Source organism: Ptychodera flava, chromosome 8 (assembly GCF_041260155.1).
Source record: "Ptychodera flava strain L36383 chromosome 8, AS_Pfla_20210202, whole genome shotgun sequence".
In the NCBI taxonomy this organism is placed as follows: Eukaryota; Metazoa; Hemichordata; class Enteropneusta; family Ptychoderidae; genus Ptychodera; species Ptychodera flava.
Window position 1 is genome coordinate 29,669,172 of NC_091935.1, and position 26,325 is coordinate 29,695,496.

General features: G+C 38.1%; 1 protein-coding gene across 1 annotated transcript; it reads left to right on the forward strand.

The window, feature by feature from the left end:
• The first annotated feature begins 830 nt into the window (after positions 1–830).
• Positions 831–7,326, forward strand: LOC139138987 (somatostatin receptor type 1-like). The gene has a single exon (XM_070707660.1). The coding sequence runs from the start codon at positions 1,354–1,356 to the stop codon at positions 2,323–2,325; it is 972 nt and encodes a 323-aa protein (XP_070563761.1). The 5' UTR covers positions 831–1,353; the 3' UTR covers positions 2,326–7,326.
• Positions 7,327–26,325: the final 18,999 nt, after the last annotated feature.

Here is a 26,325-nt window from a genome sequence, read left to right on the forward strand (position 1 = left end):
CATAGCAAATTAAAGACGAGTACTTAGTCATCGGAATATGTATAGACAAAGGACAAGCTTGCAATTAAGCTTACATTTAACACCGCATGGACTTCCAGACCAACGAGAACACAGATATTAGTTGTTTCTAAGGTCAAGGACATTGGTTTGATCATTATCATACATTAATTAGCACATTTTTATTTTTAGATACAAAAATGAAGTGAGAGTTATGTCTTCAATAACAGTACGCATTCCTGACAAATTATGTCGCTATGACACCTGCGCTTGTATCTCCTCTGTCCTGACCAGTTGTGTCAATGCACGTGCAATGGAGAAGACACGATGATTGTAAATATGCTGACTTAGTGAGATAGCTTTCAATGTGACAAGATAAATATATCCGCCACTGCGGCTGGTCCTGCGGCTGGTGAACGAGAGAGAGAGAGAGAGAGAGAGAGAGAGAGAGAGAGAGAGAGAGAGAGAGAGAGAGAGAGAGAGAGAGAATTGGAGCGTGAGGGAGACACATAGTGTGTTCAGTGAACGGACGAGTGAAAGGAAAATTGGATTAGAAAAGAAGTAAATTTCGTTGTATGTTGCATTTAACTACGCGGGAGGTTGTGTGGATCCATTCCAGATTCAGTAATGGTAGGGTTGAAATGGACAACGCTGGTTCGTGACAACATCAAAACAAGTTTAACTGATAATTTTCTGTTCTCAGTGTGCGGTACTGGATGACGACGACGACGACGATGATGATGACGATGTCAACGTTGATGGTGTTGATAACGGGATTGTGATGGAAAATGAGTAGCGCCACTAACGTTGTTTCACCGACAACCGTCCACTCAAACCAGAACTACACCTCCGCCACGCAGTCACCTTTTGTCATCTCCGCGTATTCTTTGGAAAGGTACCATGCATTTGTAATCTTAAGAAGAAGAAAAAATATCATTCCAGAAACAGATGTTGAGCTTGGTTACGAAAACTGATCTACAAAACAATGGGAATAATTCCATGCCTGAACCGTTCACCATTCGTTCACTTGTAGCGCAAACGGACGCAGACAATGCAATGGTATGCTCGTGGTAGCGGCAAACAAGGTTTACGAGTAGAAAACACCTATGCTGACAACCGTATCGTCATACACGGAAAACTTTCACTCCATTTCCTTTCGGATTCTAAGGTATGGAAACACAATATTCACTGTGTGTGATTTTTCATGCGATTGAAATTAACAACCTGTATGCATTGTTTGCCAGTAATAACAACATGCGATATTAGGATAAAAGGAGCGACTCAACGTCCAACCCTTCTGTGCTCGGTAATACCTGCAAAGAGCGCATCTCTTACGACGCCTTAGAGTACGACACCATGAAAGAATACGAAATTCCTGTGCCCACATCCAATTGGTCTGGGACAAAGTCCCCCGAAGACTACAGCAGCAGTCTTCCCCCATGGATGTTTATTTGGTTTATGCCGACATTATCAGCAATTATCTGTTTTGTCGGTCTTATTGGCAGCGGTATCGTCATCTTCGTCGGACTTCGGTTTCCAAATATGAAGTCAGTCACCAATACCTTCATTCTCAACCTGGCATCGGCTGACTTCATCTTCTTTCTCATCCTCCCGTTCATCATCTACTTCAACATAGACGACAACTGGGTTTTCGGGCTTGTGGTCTGCAAGCTCACCATGGGCATCGACGCAATGAACATGTTCACCGGAATCTTTACCCTGACTGCAATGGCTGTGGACCGGTATTGGGTAACGGTGCACGCCGGCCACGCCAGAAACAAAAGAACAATTTTGAAAGCGAGGGGAATATGCTTAATTCTGTGGATATTGTCATCATGTGTGAGCGTTCCTCTCTGGCTGTTTGCTACCATAGAGCAGCGGAACGGCGATAAGCTATGTAGTATCCTCTGCTCCGAGGAAACAGGGACTTCCTTCATACTATATGCCTTCACAGTAGCTTTTGTTCTGCCAGTGGTGATCATCACTATGTGCTACGCAGCTATATTACTTTCTCTGATCAAACGTCGGGACCCGCGACGCTGCCGGAGTGGGATTAAAGTAGGCAGGGTGGCGAGTCTGGTCCTAATCGCTGTCGTCATTTTCATGATCTGCTGGCTGCCGTTCTGGGTTGTTAGGCTCTGGCATTTGTTCCACAGACCCAACGCCGCCTCGGAGATGGTCTACTACTGCAGTTTGTTCTTGACTTACATAAACAGCTGTTTAAACCCTCTGATTTATGCCTGCTTTAAGGAAGATTTTAAACGAAATATGTCAACGGTCATTTTGTCACTTCGCCCCAAAAGACTTTCAAGACGCAAAGAACCATAGGGATACATAAACTTGCCCGTTGGTGTTAATCGGTTCGATTGTTGCACCCCCCCCCCCCCCCCGCCCACCCTTCCCCGGAAAAATGTCCATCACCACGGATACAAGGAAAGACATGCTGTATACTGGAAACATTTACAGCCTATAAGTGTACTAAGAAGATTATGCTCAGATTCAGACGAGAATTACGTGTGCTGTCTGGTTGCTATGCGTTGCGGTCGAAGAAAATCCGTTAAAAGCAAAGTTTTAACAAGATCAGCACTACTTTAAGTGGTAATGACACTTTAACAGTGCACGACTAACTCAAGATTAAAAGTACGATGGAAACAAATCGGTGTGCCCTGTTAACATTTTTTTTAGTTTTTTTTTTTGCAAGAAAACATTACGCAGGAGCGGTGTCGTCTCCATACTCGCTACGGAAAGCCGATTTTTACGTTACAACTATAACTGTCATCGAATATAACAACTACAGTTATTTTTTTGTTTCCGCACAAACCGAATCTCTACTTCAATCAATAGTGTCCAATCAACAGTTTATTGCTACGGATCAATGATCAGGCGAGACGTTGTTTCAGACTGCGCGGGGAGTGCTTTTCTATCATGAGATGGCGTTGGAACGGCATTACCTTTTCCGTAGATTGCTGGTGATCGAATGAGTTAGCTTTGCTTGCCATTATAACGCAATCCCCTTGGGCCAATGTTAGCAGATGTGGGCTAAATCGATCAGCAAACTGAGCCGTTTTGGTGTTAAGGCCAGACCGAAAAAAAATTGTGTTTCCGAGAACATGCCTCCGAATATTGTAGGTACGTCGGAGAATTTTTTTTATTTTTCTTTTTGTTAGCTCAGATCAATTAAATACAGTCAAATTTAGATAATTTAATCAAAATATTTTGAAAATGCGAAAAAAATATCCAGTGTAGGCTGGTTTTTCTTGGGTAGGTTGGGTTACTTGAAACACACATTTTTTTAATCTGGCCCAACTTCTCACAATAAGTCGATATTGCACTATGTCTCATCTGTAAGTCTTGAGTTTGGCTCACTTTTTCAAAGCCTGTACCAAATAACGGACGAATATACCAGATTATGTGAATAATGACGCAGCCAGCAATTCTGAACCGCGGTATACATTCACTTTACAAGCTCTCATTCAGTATCGGTAGCCTAGCACCGAGTACTAATGTTTGCCTGACTGTCGATGTCATCTTTTGACGAATAGACGTACCCTTGAAAGACCAAATAAAACTTAAAATGTGAAAAAAATTATGTGCCTTCAAGATCTGCCGAAACCAGATCCTCGTATTGTATACATAATTGATATTTGCGGTCATTAACCTTATAATAATTTTTAGATTTGCAAACACTGTTGATAGCAGTGAGAGCATAAATTAATTGATCGCGATGCACTATTCCCCATGCATCTCCGTCGATACACAGTTTCTGACATGATATTTGGACTCTCGGTTTTTTAGATGACTCTATTTGTCTGCCGCTTTTGTGGCCTCATCTTGAAGCTTGTAGAGTAAATTAAGTTTTCACCTTCTTTCTGTTGTGAAAATCAAAAACTTAATTTTTCCCATAGAGTTAACACAGGATACGGCGGCCATTTTGAATTTCAGACAAATATTGGTGAATGTTATGTCATTTGTTTCTCTAGTAATTTAATCTCTGATTTCTGTTCATGATGATAAAAATGGTTAAAGTTTCTTTGAGGACAGTTTGGGCGAAGTTTTACATCTTTCAGTTTCGAGGTGTCTACGACTATAAATCGTCAAAATGCATGATATGATGTTTTCACACTTAATAATGATTTCCGAGAATGATGCGTGAGAGAACGCCGGTGGGTTTATTCGTTAAAGGTATACTGTCACCTGTTCCAATTGTGCCACAGTTACCATGGAAAGAGAAAATCTAACCAATCACAGATTTTAAGCGGGTGGCCGCTTTGTAAAAACAGCGCCCTCACATGGGCATTTTGAATACCAAGGAACGCCCCTTTGACCATATATGGGCATATTTAGATTACAGGTGACTGTATACCTTTAAGGTCGTAAAGGTGTTATATTTTAAATCAAAGTATAACAGTCACCGTTTTGTCAATAACTCGGAGGCCTATAACTCAAAAGCACTGTGTTTTCCAACAAGTTGAATTGAGCTTAAATTAACCCACACATTGCAAGTAGAAATTCCTCAGCTAATTACTTGTCTTGGAAACTATTTATACAGTTATTGATTTTGCTTCAATTGTTACGTCCTTTTTGATCTCAGTAACACTAATGAACAGTGCAAGTCGTACAGATTGAAACTCTTGTATGAAGACAAGTACCGCTTTACAAGAACAAAGTTGTCGTGATTGTTCTATCGATCCCTTGTTTTAAGAGCACGCTGCACATTAGATCGGATTTGCTCCCACTCAGTTTTACGTTTTTCCGCACATAACGCCACAAAGATGTGTGTTTACATGAGAACGACTGTGACCACAGCTATTTGCATGACGTAATTGTAGTTTCTATCGCGTCCATATATATGTTCATGTAACACCAACTTTGATTTTTCACTCCTCCCGTTTCCTAATAGGGGCCTTGGATAATTAAAAGACGCGCACAGTAAACGCAACTTCTGTGTTTAGGGGGGAGGGGTTTGGCTGTATTTCGATTACCGTGCGCAAAAATCGCACTACAAGTTTTCCTATCGCAACATCTCGCTACACGTTTTTCTGCATCGCAAAATATCGCGCTACATTGTTTGGCGAGTACCAAGCCAGTACGGCACCGGCGCTACACCAGCATTCTTTTGACATACATGTGATGATCAGTGCAAAAGTAAAATATCGTAACAATCATTTTGGATACACAGTTTCATTTTATTCTATTGGTTGCGTCATTGTTGAGATGGCGCTGAACAGAGATTGATTTTAGAGGGGGTATGCGGAGGGGGGGACGGTCGGTAGAGTATGCGTGATTTCATAGCGACGTAATTACCGATTGTTGGATGCAGATACAGAATGAGGCTTGGTTGAATTTTCACTCTTCAAACTTTCGTTTAGGAGAGGGGGGAGGGGGGTTGAGTTTCGTTTACCGTGCGCATGTTTTAATTATCCAAGGCCCCTTACATCCCTTCAAATGGCAGCACATCCCTACTAACCACTTCGGGGAAGATACAGACATCGCTACCTTGAAGTCCTTTATTTCCAGATGTTTTCATTTTACAACGGAACTCTGAACGACGTTATCACCAAGGGCAGCAAGTTTAAGGTTGTTGCCTTGATCCAACTTTATGAACATTAATGTCTTTTCCACAATTAATATTTAACATGTTGCACAAGAACTGTGACACAACTCATCTCAATGATGCGCACACTATATTGTAAACTGATTCCTCCAGGCGAACAAGAGTTTTAAAATTTGATTTTAATTGGCAGAACGACAGATTGGCTACCGGTGTGTCGTCCTTGTAAAGAACTTGACTTTTAAACACAAGCAACACATAGCTTTACAATGCGTGGTGAAATTGTGATAGATAACTCGACCAAGTGCTGTGTAGATGACATTTTATGATGCAGCCCTTGAAGTCAGTTTGTCTTTTATGCAACAACTCCAAAATTCCTTTCTACTTGTCACGAATTGTCTAGGTGGAATGTTCAATTGTAAACCCATAACTTGCATATTTGCCGGAGTACTGTCATAAAAATAGTTCACCGTATACTTTCACAGGATGGATGGTCCATGAATAAATGGCACATTCCACCAATACTTGATGATTTTCTTAACGTCACAGCATACATGAGGAACCAAAAGTTAATTATATCGGAGAATCGTGTATCCGTTGATATTGAGCATTTCCTTGAATAAGGCTTGTGACTATGGTTTAGGTCGGTTTTAAATGTAATTTTATCATTTTAAACATTAATTTCTATAGTTACTTTCTTTCCAGTAGCTGCTATGTCATTATTTTTGTGTAGGATTTTGTCTGAGACAATATCGATATACGGCATTTCATTAGCGTAGCATATCGGCAGAGCTCATAACCCCCTCTTTAATATTTTCAGTGCGTGCGTGTTTGCTAATGGACATTCGAGTATATACCTACAGTTCACCGGTTTGATGGAACTTGAGAGCTGATACAACAACGCAAAGTTCGCATTCATCAAAAGTGCAGGATTAAAAGGATATCCTGTTTCTCATTGTACAATAAAAGCTTGAACTGAGATTTGAAATGGCTATTAAATTCCAATTAATGGACAGGTAAATGCCAGGTTGATATCACATTCAATTACAATACTCAGCGATTATAGAAAATATATGTATAATGCAGTTATGTCGCTGTAAGAAAGTAAAACAATATTTACTATTCATCTGTGTTCTTTCCTCCTATATATTTACCTTTTTTTCGAAACACATATCAAAGTACAACTGCAGCACAGGACAGCCGAGTGCTGATTAAACTTTGCTGACGCATGTAGAAATTCTCTGTATAAACTGTTAAACGCAGAACTACCAATGTCACGGGTAATTAAAGTTTACTGTTACAGTTACGGTTTTATAAAGCAGTACATTGAATTAGCTCAAATTTCACTTTACACGTAATTTGCATAGTAATATGCGAATTTATTTTACATATGATGTAGCCAAAAGCCTTGAAAGGAGACACCGTTTGTACGAAATTTCTAGCTGCGTCAATCGAGAATGGCCGACACCCTGCTGTCCAGCTCTGTGGCTTAACAATCATTCTATTGAGAAAGGAGAGCTTTACAATCATTTTATTGAGAAAGATGCAGATCCGTTATTTACTCACTCGATGATATTGTACATTTACAACTGTATTTGCGAGTACACATGATATACGCATTTATAGCAATATCGGTTTCAGTACTTTTTCAGTATAAGGAGAAATATTATAGTCATTATTAACCTATTGGAAATCAATATCACTTCTATTCAATGAGATGTGCGAAATTAATATTGAAGTAATGGTCTTTTTAATAAAGGTTATGTAATAAAACCCAAGCGTATCTAATCATTTCAATGTCTCATTTTTCTAAGACCAATAGTGCTTATCGCAAATGACGTAATTTTTTCTCTTATTAATATGCATAAAAAATTGTTGTCCGCATTTTCCGCATTAACGACGAAAATAAAATTTCAAAGTCACACTAATTCGTATGAATTTATGGCTCAGACTACAAAGCTGCGACAACTGCCGCGCATACAACGACAAAATTTTTCCGGATTTTGCAGCTATATTTAGTAACAAACCTGGAATCGCGATCAACGCGGTTTTGGAAATGGACACCTCGGATAATGAAATGCCAAGCTGACGGAGTTTATTTACCGGTGTATTTTAGAACAGTGTACGGTAGTCTGTAGGTGGTTGTTACTGGCAGACGATGCTTTTCTTGCGTTTGTTAAAGAAAGAGGAAGTCTGAACTATAGAATCCATCATGTTTCCCTGTGTAAATATGAAGATATTAGAAATTGACCGTTTAACTTTTGGATGGTGAGGCCAAATGAGGGGAGTAGATCGGCGTATAGAGAACAGTTATGTGAAATGTGCCGTATGTAATGAAAAATTTATTAGTTCTATTAATAAAACCCTAAAAACTGTAATTGCTGATATTTTTCAGTATTAGCTTCTTCGTCTATTTCCTTCAGCGTGTTGAAATACTTTGTGAATGAGACGCATGTGTTGTGACGTGCATCATTTTTATTGATGATAGACTATAGGTCCGAACGACAAATCAATTATGGTCTATAAGAATGTATGCCACATAAGAAATTTTCCATATTGCCAAGTCAACAACTAGGTATTACATCATGATTCAGAAAGATGAGCGTGCTACTGTGGTTGAACAAAAATGATGGCGCTTTCACGCCCTTTCAGATCTTGACTCTGATCCGTCCCTGAGTGCAATGAAGCGAACAAGTACGAAAAACTGTGCACTGTTTTCAGTTTATTCATATGTAGTCTGCTGCTCTCAGAGAGTAGACGGCTCTCGAAAAGCATGGTTAGTTACATGGAACCATGGAGGTAATGATAGAACATTGGTTTTCATGAAGAAGAGGGAGATATTTCTGTTCTTGGTTTTCTGGTTGAGTGGGTTTTAACTTCGGGACTGGTAATCAAAGATTCGCCCATTCTTTCTGCAGACACCAACGGCAATGTCTTGACAGGAAGGCAATTCGAAATTCACTTACTGCCAAGCAGCACATCAGAGCCAGACTGTAAATTATCGAAACCACAAAAAATCACCCTCAGAGTGCTACTACTGTGATTTTCCTGCCATGTAAATAAAAATATTTATGGTTTCCTTACTATATTGTAAAAATCCATCTTGAAAAACATTCACGACAGTGTGGCACAGACATTGCAAGTGATATTCCGATTACATTTTCAAACCCTCTAAATCCTTGAGGGAATGAAAGGAAGAGACTGAAAGCTTTTTCATGCATTTAAAATGGCGAAATTACAGTGAATGTGACGATTTTAGTTTATACATTGTTTTAAACATATTATAGACACGCAGTTTATACATATATAAAGTGTGAACACGGACTTTTTAATATGCATGAAAGTACATAATTATATGTAAGTGCATATTTATCGTAAACCTTGTCTGAATCCAAGACAATTCTTTGGAAAGATTTCTCCTGCGTAGTGTCTGTAAACTCGCAGCCTCCTTCGATTTTGATCTATATACACCTGAATACGCTTGAACAGTATGTATGTATGTATGTATGTATGTATGTATGTATGTATGTATGTATGTATGTATGTATGTATGTATGTATGTATGTATGTATGTATGTATGTATGTATGTATGTATGTATGTACGTATGTATGTATGTATGTATGTATGTATGTATGTATGTATGTATGTATGTATGTATGTATCTATCTATCTATCTATCTATCTATCTATCTATCTATCTATCTATCTATCTATCTCTCTATCTATCTATCTATCTATCTATCTATCTATCTATCTATCTATCTATCTATCTATCTATCTATCTATCTATCTATCTATCTATCTATCTATCTATCTATCTATCTATCTATCTATCTATTTGAGGGGAAGTTTGACAAAATATGGAGCTTTGTAAAAGGGTGAGACTACGACGAAGGACAGTGAAAAATTAAGGACTGTATTTCTGAATACAGAAAGACCGAGAACAGTATTTTCAGTCCAGAATTGAGTGAAAGACAGCATACCCTCTTAAGAATAGAGTGTTGGACTGAGTTCTCTGTACAAAATGGGCTTCAGGCCTGCATTTTCTCTACAAGATGGAGTGAAGCACATATTGTCACAAATATAGCGAAGGACAACGTTATTAGGTGCAGAATAGGTTGAAGGAGAGTATTTTCACTGCAAAATAGGGCGAAGGACACTGTGGTTAATGACTATTTTCGTAACAAAATAGGGTGATAACAATACTGCTCTACATCTTATTCTACGCTGAAAATGTCGTCCTTTTTTATTATTTATTTATTTATTTATTTACTCATATTTATACTGATTAGCTCCCTCAGTAAAATGTACTAATTTCCAAGGAGGATCAGTGTAAAATAAAATAAATTGTTGTAATAAATAAAACTCAATAAATATTTAAGGAAAAAGGCAAATTACACCTTATTACGTACAGACAATGCAATGTCTCACGACTTAATTCAGTTTTCTGTTTGGCTTTCTTTGTCATTCCTAAGTCCTTCCTTTCAGTGTTTGCTGTGTAAGATGCGTTGCTATAATAGCGGAGTACACTGCATTACAATCGAGGGAGTTTTTGTGACCAGCTGTATCTGTCATTTTAGGGAAATTGTCGCAGAGGCAACCATAGCATTGCTGATACAATAGCCACAGAGCCCAGTATATGAGCCAAAAGTCAAACCTGAAAAACAAGGTCCTCTCAAACGGAAAAGAGAAAGAAAATCGTGAAAAATAATGCTGAATATACCAGGCATAAACAATTCTCACTGTCCCTTATTGCAATTTACGAATCTCTGAATGCGACGAGTTTCTTATAGGAAAGCCAGATAGATGGACGAGGTTCGGTTGCCGTAGGTCTTTTACTTTTAGCGAAGGCAGATCTTTTTCTGGCCTTGTATGGCTTCACACGAAATTGTAAATCACAGGCATAGCACAGGGAAGGATTTTACACAAGTAAAGTATGTGTGATGAACACAGACAGGTTATGTCTGAATGGCTGGTAAACCGCTGAGTCGTTAGAGTAGGAGTGAGTGAGAGTGATACAATACCGAACTACAGCCACTCCGTACTCCCGCACCCCCGCGCAAAGCACTCTGGTTCGAATTCAAACAGTGAACGATGGATGTATTTACTGTAAATTACACAGCAGACTGTTGCGCTGAATCCAATTTTTACTGATGCAAACATCATTTCCTTTGGGCGCGTTAATCAAAATTATGGTGTGCAGACCTTGCCAGCCTTTGCGTACGCAATAAGTAACTTTATTAAATACTTAGGTCGATCTACGGTCTTTTCACAAAATTTCAAACTCATTTCTGCAAGGAAATTTAGGAAATGAGTTTCGTGGCATTTGCTGCTTGAGAATTTGCATTTAGATAATGCACTTCCTTCTGTGTTGTCATCAGGGACAAGCGAATTACACAGCCATCTAAAACACATCTTTGAAAAAATCCAATATTTCAATAGTCTAGAGTTATAAGCTCTCAACCCGGTTACTTCCCCAAGGACTATGATGAAGGCAGGTGTAAAAGGTGACAAAGATTTCTATAACTTCTCGCCTTTCGCCACGCAACCGGAGGTTCACTAATAGTGTACTGTACGGTCGATGTGCTGACAACAAGCGGTTCAGATTTGCAGTAGTGAATAGAAAAAAATCGTCGCGTGTTGAAGTGTGCCTGTCGACATTTGCCTCAATGATTTCCCTTGTGCGGGTCAGGGGTTAAATCTGTTGAAGTGCCAGTGGAGGTGTGGGATGAATGGAGCACATACAGTCCAAATGTGTTCGTGGCATTTCGTATGCTGTGTGAGAGCTGTTATGATATCAACACCAGAGGGCACGGCGTCTAGCGTCTGTACGTAAGAAAAAGAACGGTAGGAAGATGGACGGAATAGATAGAAGATAAGTGTGTTAGATGAAAGATATTTCAGATGAATAGTAAATATAACACGAAAAAGCACTTACGTAGAGAGTCGAAAAACCCACAATTTAAGTTAGTCCTATTGAACACAAGGAATTTATATACTTTTTTCTTCTATTTGTACAAGAAACTAACTATAATTCAAGTTGACAAAGCCTCTAAGATTATTGTGAAGGTGTTGTGGGAATTACATGACATTTTCTATGGAATTTTCTACTCTGAATTCAGGGTATGTTAGATGGCTATTTGTCTATTAAATGACATGCGATTCAAGAGCGTCGTATTACAATAATGTAATCGACAGGAGAACGCCAGGGGCCAAAGTTTAGAACATGTGACAGTCCGTGATTTTATTTCTCTTATCGAATGTTCGTTTCAATTGAACGTTTTTTTTATATATTTTCATTTGAATAGATCTTATTATGCCTCGGGCATTTAAAATTTTTAAAATTTTGATATTTACGATGATGAGGCCAAGATGACGTTGTTCAAGATGATTTCTGATGAAATATGATATTTTAAAATGCAGTCTATCGGAAGTTCGCTCTGGGGGAAATTATTAAACCTAATATTGAAAGTCTTACAACGCCATGAATTTTGTAAAGCGGTATCACGTTTAATGGTGCGATGAGAATGATAACCGACGAATTGGTGTTATAGGGTTGCAACCCACGCGTATTGCAACAACTTAGACATTTGACAAATAAGGGCACGGTAATCTCTGTTGAAAAGTTGTCTTTTCCCGCTGAATGACGTCACGGATGAAAGTACTCACCTCTCCATCGTCATCTTGAATACGATTCGAAAGGAAAATCCTTTTCGTAAATCTAACGATTCGTAGGTAGGTAGGTAGGTAGGTAGGTAGGTAGGTAGGTAGGTAGGTAGGTAGCTAGGTAGGTAGGTAGCTAGGTAGGTAGCTAGGTAGCTAGGTTGGTAGCTAGCTAGCTAGCTAGGTAGGTAGCTAGGTAGGTAGCTAGGTATGTAGGTAGGTAAGTAGGTTAGTAAGTTTAAGACTAAGTAAGTGAGAAGAAAAGAAAGAAGGCAGCGAAGCGAACGAACAAATGATTAAATAAACAAATGATTACCCATGAAATAACTAACGTACCTCAGTGGAGTCTGTGTTCTCTTTGTCCTGTTTAATTCATACACGCTATTCCGAATATTCAGCCCACTATGTACTACTGAACAACAATGTATAAAACCAAATCGAATGTGTAATAGTAACTCAATGTGTAATGACACTTATATCAATTACTTTATATGTAATGCTAGCCCAATTTGCAATAGCACTGAATCCAATAGTAACTCCAATCTAGTATGCATTCAAATAAAGAAAAAATTTGAGCCACAGATTAAGTCTTTCACTTCGAAGGCGCATGCTACTTTAATACAGGTTTTTCGTTAAAAATCTTAAGCCCTGTGTTTAAATTTCACTTTGGTTCTCTCGGTCACTACTGTACTTAAAGCTGTATTGATGATTTACCAGTAATTTTTTTACCACTCTCGCTGCAATTATTGCTCGGCATCATTCATAGCTATATTTTTGTTTAATTGTGAAGTTCTGTTTATGAGTAATCTTTTTTACGTTTATCCATGTATGGAGGATACAGGTGGGACTTGCATTTCCGCAGGTTACCCTGAGTAATATATATATATATATATATATATATATATATATATATATATATATATATATATAATATATATATATATATATACATATATAATAAATATTTGATGCAGTACAGTACTTTGATGCAAATATATATATATATATATATATATATATATATATATATATATATATATTAAATAAATAGTACCTTGATGCAATCTCTTTATTGTTTTCCTCGAATTAATCTCTCTTGGCCGCAGGACAGGCAAAAGCACACCTACAAAATGTCGCTCTGACCACGAAGTTGCTCTATTTTTGTATCCAAGCACTCAGACTATTGCATATCAAATGTTCGTATCACCCCCGCATTTAATCGAATAATTCGAATGACGTCACTGTCGTAACCTACGAAAGTTGTACTTTATAAAGGTTGTTCTACTTTTGTATGCAATGCTCATTTGTGAATACAACGTCATCACCAATCCCGCATTTAACTAAATAATATCACTGTGGTATCCTACAAAACGTTGTTCTATTTTACAAAAGGTTTCTCTGTCTCTGTATACCCAACACGTATTGAGATAATTGCAAAAGCCCTTGTTAAACCGTCTCCGCATTTCACCGAATGACACCCCTGCCGTGAGCGTTGGATTCGACAATATTGCAAGCACTATACAGTTTATCCATTTTTAATGGTACTTGTTTCTGATGAAGCGATATTCCTCTGAGTTTATCTCAGGGGTTGTGTGATCATTGATTATGGTCACGCCACGGGCTTCATGCACTGAACTTCCTTCACTAAGGTCGCTGTCGCCTCAATGCATCCCAATTGCTCTGTATTTACCCTACAACCTGCTTGTTTATTTCGACCATTCCACAGGACACAGTATTCATAACGAGAAAGCTTTTATAGGTCACCATGAAAGACAGTGGAAACCAATACAAATAAGTGCAGAAAGGCATGTTCATAAACTTGCACTTGTGATTTGCGTAAGGGGTTAATCTATGTAAACCCCGGGGATACTGTCACATCTAACGGGTGTGTAGACTCAGTGAACAAATAGAAAATGAAACTTCACCCTTGGCAAACGTGAACAGAATCGTGACGTATCGGACATTTTCTGCATGATGTCTTCCATAGCTACCGTTTTCAACCATTAACGATTGAGCGATCACATCTCTAAATGCAACAATGCTACACCAAAGACTGTTTTCATATCATCTCATGATAATTATGTTTTTTAATATTTTATAATTCTCTCATCAGCGACAAAAATCAACCTCATCACATCACTAGTTAAAGTAAATATCAAAAGATCGTTCGGGAAATAAATTAGTGACCGACAAAGGCCAGGCTCCGTCCCTATCCCTTTGATAATACCACGCTTCGGCGAACCCATTGGGGAAATTGAGTAGCTCTCGAGCTCTTTACCCAGAAGTCTGTGCTCGCATTAGCTAATGTAAAGTTTAATGCGATAACAATGCATAAGAAGATGATCTGGTTTCAATCCAAGCTCTCAGGCTGATTGATTCAGTTTTACTCTCTTTTGGAGTTTGAATGGATTATGTTGATTGGGGTGAAAGAGTAAATATTTGCAAAAAAAATCAGTACATGTATGCACTCTGTAGTCGGTGCTTCAATTTAGCTCAATATCTTAGTAGTGTAGAGAGAAATTCTGTTAGCTTCATGGAACTCATTCATCGGTACATAACGTGGTGTTATTAAATTGATCATTAACAGTGCTCACAGCCAGTTTACTGCTGGCATTCTACTTATATGACTGCCCTCGACTACACCTCCTTCGACAACAAGTTTACCCAAAAATACCTAAAATTTTACATACATTTCTTTAATCGAAATAAACGTATCCCTAATTTATATATACAGTGTAGCATTTTAATTTCAACAATAATCCACGAAATCCCGAGGCTTTCAACACACGAAACCAAGTTCATCAGCGTACGGCAAATGGACCTAATGGACATCTCAAAGCGCAATTGGACATCCAATGCAATTTTCTAGAGTATGTTAAGCGAGCAATTTGTCGTGTGACAGCAATTATAAAAAGTCTTTTATTTCGGATGTGGCAGTGAAATACTAATGATGAAAATCGTTATTTATGGACTATGATATAAGGTTATTCCCAAAATACCGGGATTTATGTCCGAGTACATCGTGCAGCGGAGGTATTGTCCGAGACGCGTAGCGTCGAGGACAATACCGTAGCGTACGATGTACGAGGACATAAATCCCGGTATTTTGGGAATAACCTTATTATTATACACCTTTTTAGTCCAATTTTACCTGAAAAAAGTCGAAATTTAGGCGTTTTTGGATGCTTCTCGCGCACTGCACTGAGCGATCGCGAGCAGACTGGGAACGCGTTCAGCGCGTCCGCTAAGCGCACAGAACGAAATTTCAACCCGCGCTGCGCAGTGCACGCGGTAGAAATTTTACGCCAGCAGCATAATTTCACTCAAATTTACCGGTTTTGGACTGACCATGATTTACTTTGTGAAGAACTGAATGTTAAGAAGTATATATTTTTGTAAAAAATGTAAAATATTCTCTTCTTTTTCCTCGTGTTGACGTAAAGGTGTTTTGAGGTCAAAGGTCAAATAGCGTCCAATAACACCTGAAGTTATTGAACTCCGCGTCAAAGTTATTGGACTCCGCGTCCTCTGATACCGAAACTTACTATACGACGAAACGCCATAGGTTACAGACGCAGGTGTATAATAATATAGGGTTATTCACAAAATACGGCCCTGTATGGACGAGGGCTCAGTGAGTGACGTATTGGACGAGCGAAGGCGAGTCCAATACGTCACTCACTGAGCCCTCGTCCATACAGGGCCGTATTTTGTGTATAACCCTATTATTATACACCTCCCTCCATTAATCGTCCGTATAAACTAATTCTATGGTAAATTTTGAGGGATGCGGCACGCGCGATATGAGTGGAACGCGCGCGATTGTTGAAATAAAATTGCCACAAACCCCAAACAGGCGCGTCGCGCGTCTCCGTATTCGGGACTCCGCGTACTATACAAAATACGGAAAGTTATTGGACGGTCAAACTCCCATAGGTTACGGTAGTAGGTGTATAATAATGTACGATACAGAAATATTTTCATTTTCAAGTTTCACGAACGCGTTCGTCCGCTTAACTGCCTGGCCATTAAATTTTTTGAGTTGAAAGGATGAATGCAAATTAAAGTCCCTGTGGTGGTTATTAGATGATTTTGAACGGATGTGAGAGCAAGCCAAGTTCATCTGTGGCTATCAGGTTTCTGAAAATTTGTCAAAACCAGTGAGAAAAACATATTTTAGTACAGTATGTAACGTAATCAAACAAACGATCATTTGGGAGACCGATGGAAACACGTACATACGGTGGCAAAATATAAGGATTGCGATATTCGATTATTTGCTCTAATGTCACTGCAGAGTGCGTGTAACGATGCTCTCGTTGATACCTTGAACTTTGTGTCAAATTTGAAAAACACATGACTAGACAGGTAAAGGGCCAAGGTTAGGTTACATTAAAATTAAAGAAAACGTGACCATGCTTGTCTGAACTGGGCAAACGTTTTCCATCAACTCCGCTAGCTTGGTTTTTAGTACGAAGTTGTTCGTGATGGTTTCATGCATGCTAAATTTACTTGCCATGGCCACGCTTAGTGGTTATACAAACTAGCAGATATGAACTGAAAATGCTCACGTGTTTCATTATATATTGCAGTTTTGTGTACATTTAAACTTTTGCCACATGTTTGCAACTTCATTTAAAGTGTTCATAATTAACATAATGGATAATGTTCACCACATCATCATCAGATATGCAAATTATAAATTACCTGACATGGAAATGCTACGTGACTTTCAATATTGTTTTTTCTAGGTATCACCAATGTACATAGCAGCATGTTTCACCGACTTTGATCAAGTAAATCCTGGTATATATCCCTAATTAAAAAATTCATTAAATATGCAAAATATTAGGAATTGGCTGAAAAAGCGCTAAATGACTTTGAATAATGATATCATAGTGTCTTCAATGTGCATAGCAAGTTTCGTCAACTTTGGTCGAGTCAATGAAGATATATGTCCTTAATTAGGAAATTTCATTAAATATGCAAATTAGGTATTTGCTGATTTAAAATGTTTAACGACTTTAAATAATGTTTTATCATATTATCTTCAATGTACACAGCAAGTTTCATCAACTTTGGTCAAGTGAATTCAGATAAATATCCCTAATTAGAGAAATACATTAAATATGCAAATTCGGAATTGGCATAAGTAAAAATGCTTAATGACTTTGAATATTGTTGTATCATAGTATCTTCAATGTACGTAGCAAGTTTCGTCAAATTTGGTTGAGTCAATCGAGATATATATCCTGAATTAGTAAAGTTCATTAAATATGCAAATTAGGAATTGCCTGAAGTAAAAATGCTTAATAACTTCCAATAATGTTATATCACAGTGTCTTCAATGTACATATCAAGTTTCGTCAACTTTGGTCATGTCAATTCAGATAAATATACCTAATAAGGAAAGTTCATTAAATATGCAAATTAGGAATTATATTTAATGTCACTCCTTAATACCTTTCAAAGCTTATATATATATTGATGTGATCAACATTTTTGGCAAATCTCATCAAATTGTGTGCAGTCGTTCTCAATGTATATCCGTTTTTTCTAAATTCATTAGTTATGCAAATGAGCAAAAAATAGGCAAATCACACCCTCCAAAAACTAATCAATTCTTGACATTTGCAAACTAAATCCATGTACCAAATTTGATCCTGATCTGATAAGCCGTTTTTGAGATATCGGGCCAACAGACAGACAGACAGACAGACAGACAGACACACACACACAGACATCGCTGCGACATAAGCTCACGTGTCTCAACACGTGAGCTAAAATTTGCTTCTAGAAATATGATTATCAGCAAACGTGATTATCGGTGCCGCGACGGGAAGGTAGAGCTCGAGAGATTCGAAATACCAGAAGTTTGGATATATTTTGATCAAATCAAAGGAGAAAGACGCGAATTCAGGGGGTGAATATAAACTTAACAGCGAACTCGACATGTGAAGGTGTGTTAGCGTTCAAGTTTGCAATCACTTTCTCTGTATCGACCAGCCTGTGGATTCGGTTTACAATGCCTCATTCGGAGCACAATGCGACCAAAGCGGTTCAGAAGAGTAATGGACTTGCATTTCGTGTTATCATAAAATTGACTTAGTAAAGGGGGATAAAAGCAATCATATTTACGCTGAATCGTGAAAATAGGTCATTATTAAGTTAGCAGATATTTGGGAAATACATGTGCAGTAGACGATTGCTACAAAACACAATTCACACACATACCATCGCACACTCCACTTGTAACAGTATAAAGGGAACGTATTTAGACCTCTGGTAATAAATCCATCATTTGATGTCGATAAATTTGAAGGATAAATTTGTGAGTGGGCATTTACCATTTCGAAAATGTATACTATCAAGTGAAGTTGTCATATTCTAAAGACTGCTGTCATTGAAATCACTTTTTCATCGACAAAAAGCTAAATTTGCACATCAGAAAACGATGCTCGTCGAAAAGTAACCGAATGAAAACACACGTTGTTTATTCGAGCAACCTTAAAGGGACATTAGCTGTAACTTTGACTAATTTTTCACTACACTGTTTCAATGTATCAACTACAGAATTTTACTATAATACGATCATCATGACCAATGTCCGGTATCTTTCTTGCCAACACAGCCTGTACATTTGAAATGACCATTGTTATTGTTGATAAATGTATTCTAGTCCGACCTGAGTACAAAATTTAAACAATAACAATGCAGATTATACTCATATAGGTTATATTTATGAGCTAAACATAAGGAATTTCTCCATAGTTCAGGGATTCAAACCAGAAACTGCACATGATACACAGAACAAACAAAATAAAAAAATGACCAAAGTTACAGCTAATGGATCTTTAATCCACAAGTTTCAGAGAAAATGAAGTCTCTTCAATACTTGGCATGAATCTTACATGTTATTAGACAACAAATGAATGGAGACTCGGTGTAAGTGCACTGGAAGTCATATCAGGAGTGTAATGACAAGATTGAGCCAGAAACTTCACAATTTAGGTTTTCTGAAGAATTTGAATGCTTTTGGTTCGTTTTACATCTCCCGCGATTAATGTCACACTTTTCTGTCATAGGCGACGTCCTTCACACATGTCTTCCGATATGCATCTCCAATTCTGACACGAGACCAAGATTCGCTATAACAGTAAATGCCTGGGCGTACTGAGGTGGTCTGGTGGTACAACAACTGAATCTTCCCGATCCCTTTCCAGGACTTTGCCTTAGTGACGTCATTGATACCCGATAGTCACGTAATGAACTTTCACAGAGAAGCAACCAATCCGAAAGAAAACAGCTGGACCAACATTTTGAAACGAAATCAAATAGATAAACACAGCGGTTCACTCCTGTCATACCTAATCCTGGAATCTTCAATTATCGATTTTGCTGAAATACTGGCGTTACAGTAGCTTATTTCGGTTTAACCTCTTGTCTAAGGTGGGAATAAAGCCAAGTGGCTGTGATCGCTGACATCTTCACCGACTGAATAAAGTAACCGTAGGCGACGTGTTCGTATCCGATTATAGAGAAAGTGATAAATTTACACCGCCATAATCCCTTTACATTCGCAGCGCGGAATGACCGAAGTAAAAAGTGAGGTGATTCAAGCGGTATAATGAATCCCTGATCTGCTCATTACTGTGGTTATTCGAGGGTATCAATAAACTGAACCATGAATGACTTAGAAAAAGCTAGCGCAACTGCGCGTAGTATACTTGGACAGGAACAAACGTGATTGAATTTGAAAGGCCAAACCTTCTACTGGTCGCTGTTTCCCATATCGTATTATGGGCAATAGGCAATCAGATAAGCCAAACAAAAGCCTATTTGCTGAAGTAATTTGAAAGCCGACAGATTGTTTTCAAAATCTAGAAATTCAGAAAATAAGGACATTTCTAAGTCTATCAAAATTGACAGTAAACATTGTATTAGTCTTTGCCAGTTATCCATTTGATTTGATCGCTTCGACGACAATTTCGTTGGGTGTACATGATGGCAAATCTAGCCTAACTTCCAAGGTGACAATTGAAAAATGGATCAATGGTTTAATGAGGGAAATGTACTGAACAAAACAAAATCATCAGCTGATTCTTCAAAGAGTGATTTTGATGGGAAGGTGCATTGACGGACACAGAGTGTATGTAAACTTCATGCTGTTTTGTCTGTGATCGAGTATTTTATCTTATTGTGTATGTGATATTCAATTCTTAACATATGTATAGGACAGTTACCCTCTAACCACAACCCAACCGAAGTAGAGGGGTTTAGGTCTACATATGATTTTGGACAATGAGCTATTCTCGAACCGCATGCTACACGGAGTGCTATATGACATCCTAATTGCAAAGTATTTTGTATCGAGTTCTTTGTATGAATAAAACTTTCTGTCCCTATGGTACTATGCTCATATCTTCGACATGAAGAAAGAAGGAGAGAAAATGCTGGGACTTGAAAAAACTTGACCATGAGGGAGTTGGCTTACATCTGGTAGAAGATATGTTTCCCTCAACCCATTAAGGTAGAATGCGCCTCGGGGACAGATATTCGGACTCCCAAACTTTTTCAATTCTTTTCTAATCAACCCCTTGTGGGGGCTCATTTTAAAGCTCTTGGTATAAGAAAACTTTTCAACGTCATAGTTTTTCGAAAATATACAATTTTACTTTTCTTCATAGAAACGCAGAGATGGAGGCCATTTTGAATTTCAAATATCGGTAAAGTTTCCGTAATTGTTTCTCCAGTAACAAAATTTGCACAGTGACCTCTGATTTTGATTCTTAATTTTGAAAGACAATGGTTAATACATTCCGTTAGGAAAGTTTGAGCAAAAGTTTAAGTCCTTCACTTTCGAGGCGCATACTGCCTTAAAGCTCCATAAGCTGTATCTTTTGGCTATTTTTTCAGAACTTTTCTTTTGTGGTTTCCCTACACTTTCTGCATTGAATCCATAAGCTGTAATTTAATGCCAAGTATTTAACATATCAACACAACCTATATGAGTATAATCTCCATTGTCATTGTTGAAAATTGTATTCAAGTCCGGACTAGAATACATTTGTAAACGACAAAAATGATCACTACACACATACAAGCTGTGTTGACAAAAGGAATACTCGAAATTTCAGCATGACAAACGGATAAGGGTCAGACACGTTAGTTGATAGACAGATTTGAAGCAGAATACTGAAAAACTTGCCACAAGTTACAGCTCATGTCCCTTTAATGAGAAACTTCCGACGGTTATTGTTTAAATCACATCAAGGGCAAACGTCTGTCCTCAATTTTTATGAACAAGCTAAAGCAAAAGTTCATTTGTGAATAAGCGTGGATGAGACGTCATCTGCAGTGAATGACCGGGGATTTCAAGGAAATACTTATAACCTTTTATTTGACGTCCTTCTCATACCTCCCTGTCGAGTTATTATCTGATAATCATCTCACAGTTGCCAAGATACAGGCCTCCATGAGACGAGATGAGACGTAGAACATTGAGACATACCTGCAACGCAAAATGTTGCCTTTCCCATATTTCACTTTCCTGCCATCTGCAAATCAGTTATTCTCCCAAGGCCCTTTCCATTAAATGTTCCATGTTTTTATATAATATGGATTTCTCGTACTCCTGATGTAGAGTTTATTACGTGGATGTTACGACGACTTTGATTACTTTTTAGACACTGTTTTTTGAACACAGACTTTGTGATCTCCAAATGGTTGATGTGTTGTGAATATTACATTCTAATCTTCGATGCAACAATAGCCTTGATAGCCTTATGTACAAATTCTATAATGCATTTACAAGCTCTAGTCCAGTCAAAATACGAAATGACCCACCACAAATTGCAACAGAATTTATTTTTCCACTACTCACCTAAGAAAAACCCATAGAAAAACATATCAAAAGTCTTCCAAAATCCAAGGAGTGGAAAACGGCCTAATTTGCATAAATCCAAAATGGCCGCCCTGGTATTATAGGTTCAATGCTTTTGGCCACTTACTGCCCAATATTGGTACGATTTTGAGAATTTTTTTTTTATTTCCGTGTACCTTGTACATTTTCATGATATTTTACACATGTTTACGATAATTCCATTGTTATTACTTACAAAACAGGAACATAAGTCTGAATTTTACGGTAAAACAATGGTATTCTCTCACACTATGTCTGCTAATCAATACTTGTTTCATGATTTTATAATGTGCAAATGTCTGTAATGTTAAATAAATAAATAAATAAATAAATAAATAAATAAATACACAAGGAGTGGAACAATGCCTAATTTGCACAAATCCAAAATGGCCACCCCGGTATTATAGAATCAACACTTATGACCACATTTTGCGCGATATCAGTCCAATTTGGACAATTTTTTTTATTTTCTAATAAATTGTACATTCTCTTCTAATTTCCAACAATTTTAGGGCATTTCCAATTGTAGTTATTAATAAAACAGGCACACAAGTCTCAATTTCAGGGTAAAACAATGGTACACACACACACTTCACCTTCCAATCAATACTTGTCTAATTTTGCAAGATGCTAACGTAAATGGTGTGAAATATATAAATAAAATTGAAAGCAATCTCAGTATAACTAATACAGAATATGTATCCATTTTGTTTTTGGTTTATTAATTTACCAATAACCTATTCCCCACTTCACATTAAAAGCCACCGGCGGAACTTACGCATTGTTTAGAACATTCGTTCTATACAAAGTGGGCGGTTTATTCATATCAAACACAGTTAATATGGTTCGAAGTCTAGTTATATCTATTATCATATACCTACATTCACGTGCCTGTGTAAAGCTATGGGAGAAAGCGCCCTCAGATCCGTGCATTTTTTTTACGTATCACGCCCCGGCCCGGTGCCCAAATATGGGCAATCGCGTGCATTTCTGAACTATCTCGATTCTGGTTACTACGCGCGTTGCTATCCGCAAACGTTCCATTCGTACACAAAGCCAGCGCGAGATTTTGAAAACGTCTGCTCGCTCAGATCGTAGTTGCGCGTGGCGACAGTGGAGCCGCGCCGGTAACATCGGCTTTAATTTCTAGATTCTAGTGAAATCCTGTGTATACTAAGTGCGTGCCTGTTCAGTATAAATTACAAAAAACTGGCATCACGCTTTTATCCTTTTACACCTCGATTTCAGCCTTGATCTCTGTTGGTCACGTAATAGTACGCATATTGCTTTGCGCGTTCTGGAATTCTGCAGGTAAACAAATGACGTCATTATGTATATCAATCCGCGACGGGAAGCGGCCATCGTATTTATGAAAAACTGACACAAATTGCGATGAATTTTTGATATCGCACGCATTTCTATCTCCTTAACAAAGTTGAATATTATGTAAACTACATATTTATCATTCCATAAGGTATATGATAAAACCTTTACGGCCCTGATACGGCTTTTGCGGCCCTTGGTCGTACGGCGTACGGGCCCTCGCACGCTCGGGCCCTTCCGCCGTACGACCTCGGGCCGCAAAAGCCGTATCAGGGCCGTAAAGATTAGTGTGGTGATGTTGTGTTACCAGGGTACACTGGTTGTGACCACAGTTGTGAAACTCAACATGGGGTTCAATACTAGCTGGTAATTGTAAAATTACCAGTTTACCAAATGCTGTTTATTTTACCCCAAATTGTAGATAAACAGCCGTGTCTGAATTGACAAAGTGTGCCAGCGCGGGAGAGCCGAGCCAAGGGAGATGGGGTTTAAAGTCTCCTTGAAGGTGTACAGATCACACGGGAATTAAATAGTATTGGTAGTAAAGGGAAAGCAACTCCACACACCGTTCATATTGGGGTTGTTTGCGTTTTGTGTATGATATTGTGTATAATATTAGTGTATATCATGTTTGGCTGTTTTATGTAAAATGTTGCTTAACCATGGCGAGACGTACCGTTATCTACGTGTCTTGTGTTAATCCGCACTGGAGCAGAGAGATTGCTGCGACACTACGATCCTTTGGCGCTACGTTTCGAAAACAGAGTTTTCTTCATCAGTCGCTTAAAATTCATTTTTGACTGGTGAGACGTGTTGAATGGTTGATTGTTTTTATTTGGTAATATGTTGCTCCACTTACGTTTGTTGTTCAAGTAGGGAAGCTAGAATGTCTACTGTTTGATCTCGTTGTGTTTGTGTAGGTTCGTGTGAACCTGAGTTTGAGCTATTGTAGTTTTTGTGAAGTCTGGCGCTTATAAGTGTGTCGCCTATATTTCTGTTCCTTCTATATGCGATTATTGGTTGGTTTTGGAACAGTTTTTTTTAGTGTTTCGTCTTTTTCAAGTTCACTCCAGTTTTCTGTCAGGGCTTGCTTGATTTTAGTCGTTTCTATGTACGGGCTATATGTTGTTATGAAGACTATTATATTGTTGGTGGCGTTATTTCTTTCTTTTTGTTGTTCAAGCAGTCTTTTTCTGCTTTTATGATCTGTCTTTCTGATAATGCGTTCTATTTCATTTTTTTGTATTGTCAGTCTTGTAATTTTTTACTAAACTGTGTGACTTTCTGTGTAAAATTGGTATCGTTTTACATGTCCTAATGTATCGTAATGTTTCACCTTTGATCAGACCTTTGAATGTTGCTGCCGGATGGCATGAGTTTCTTTGTAAGAATTGCAATGTATCTGTTGGCTTTGTGTGTGTCTTGATATCGAGAATATTCTCTTTGTTGTATCAACGACCTTTGTAGATAGTCAGGTCTAAATATGCATTTTGACGATGTTTGATATGAATTCATTGAGTTCGTGTTGTGTTCTGATGAAAATCAGAAAAACATCGTCCCTGAGTCTCAGCCAGGTCGATATTTGTTGTTTGTGTTTCAGTATTATTCTCGTTTCTGTCTCGTGAAATGTAATATCTGCTATTTCTGGAGAAGGCGGGGACCCCATCGAGCATCCCCATATTTACCGGTAGAATTCATCGTTGAATTCAAATGTGTTGTTTTTTAAGATTATTTCTAGAAGAGCTATCATGTGTTTCGTTGGTGGTTGCTTGATTATGTAATTGTTTGATGGTCTTTCCTGATTTAATGCTCTGCCGACTGATTCAATTGCCTCATCATGTGGTGTATTGGTGTACATGTCGCTTTGGCCGGATCTTTGATTGTCCCAATTTTCCGTATAAAGTCTGTTGTCTTTGATGTATGTTGGTTGTTTCTTGACGATTTGTTTGAGAAAATGGTCAATGAAAACTGATATGTGAAATGTTGGACTGGAGCATCCACTTATGATTGGCCGTCCTACGAACATAGCTCCTGGTGGCGGCATTTTGTGTATTTTCGGTAGAAGGTACCAAAGTGGTGTTCTTATTTTTTCTATTAACTGGATTCAAATATTCATATGTGTGATGGTCAATATGTTTTTCATTGTACATCTGTTATGAGATTGTGTATGTGTACATCTGTTATGAGATTGTGTATGTCTTCTATTGTATTTTTTGTGTCATCTATTGCCAATTTTGTGTAGTATTGTTGATCGTTAAGTTGACGTTGGCATTGTCTTATGTAATCATCAGTGTTTTAAATTTGTTTCTCCCGTCCTTTATCAAAGAGTTCGATGGTCATGTTCTTGTTTTTTGATAGCGTTTTCAACGCTACGTGTCATGTTGTTTTTTTGTGTTTCGAATAGGTGTGTTAACAATAGCCAATTTCGTCGCTTCCAAATAATTTTCTAGTTTTGTGTTCTCGGTTGTATGTGGGATCCATTTACACTGTAGACTTCATTTTGAATGGGTATTGTACGGTCTGTTTGTGTCTCATGATATATCGGAGTCTAATTTTCCGAATGTATTTTTATGACCCCTAACAGGTGCATTCTGTTAGGACGATATGGTGTAGGAATGAATTTTAAGCCTTTGCTAAGTACGTTGATTTCAGTGTTGGTGAGTTTGTGTGTCGATAGGTTCTTAATGAATCTGAGATTGTTGTTTGATACAGTGCTCAATTTTGTTCTATTGCGACGTTTCGTTATTTTTGTCATACTATGATTCTTGTTTCTGTGTTTCATTTTTTTAGCTTTGAACTTGGTCATACTAAGACACAATACAAAGCTGTCTCCGGCCATTCTGTCTCTCTCTAACACGAACCTATCT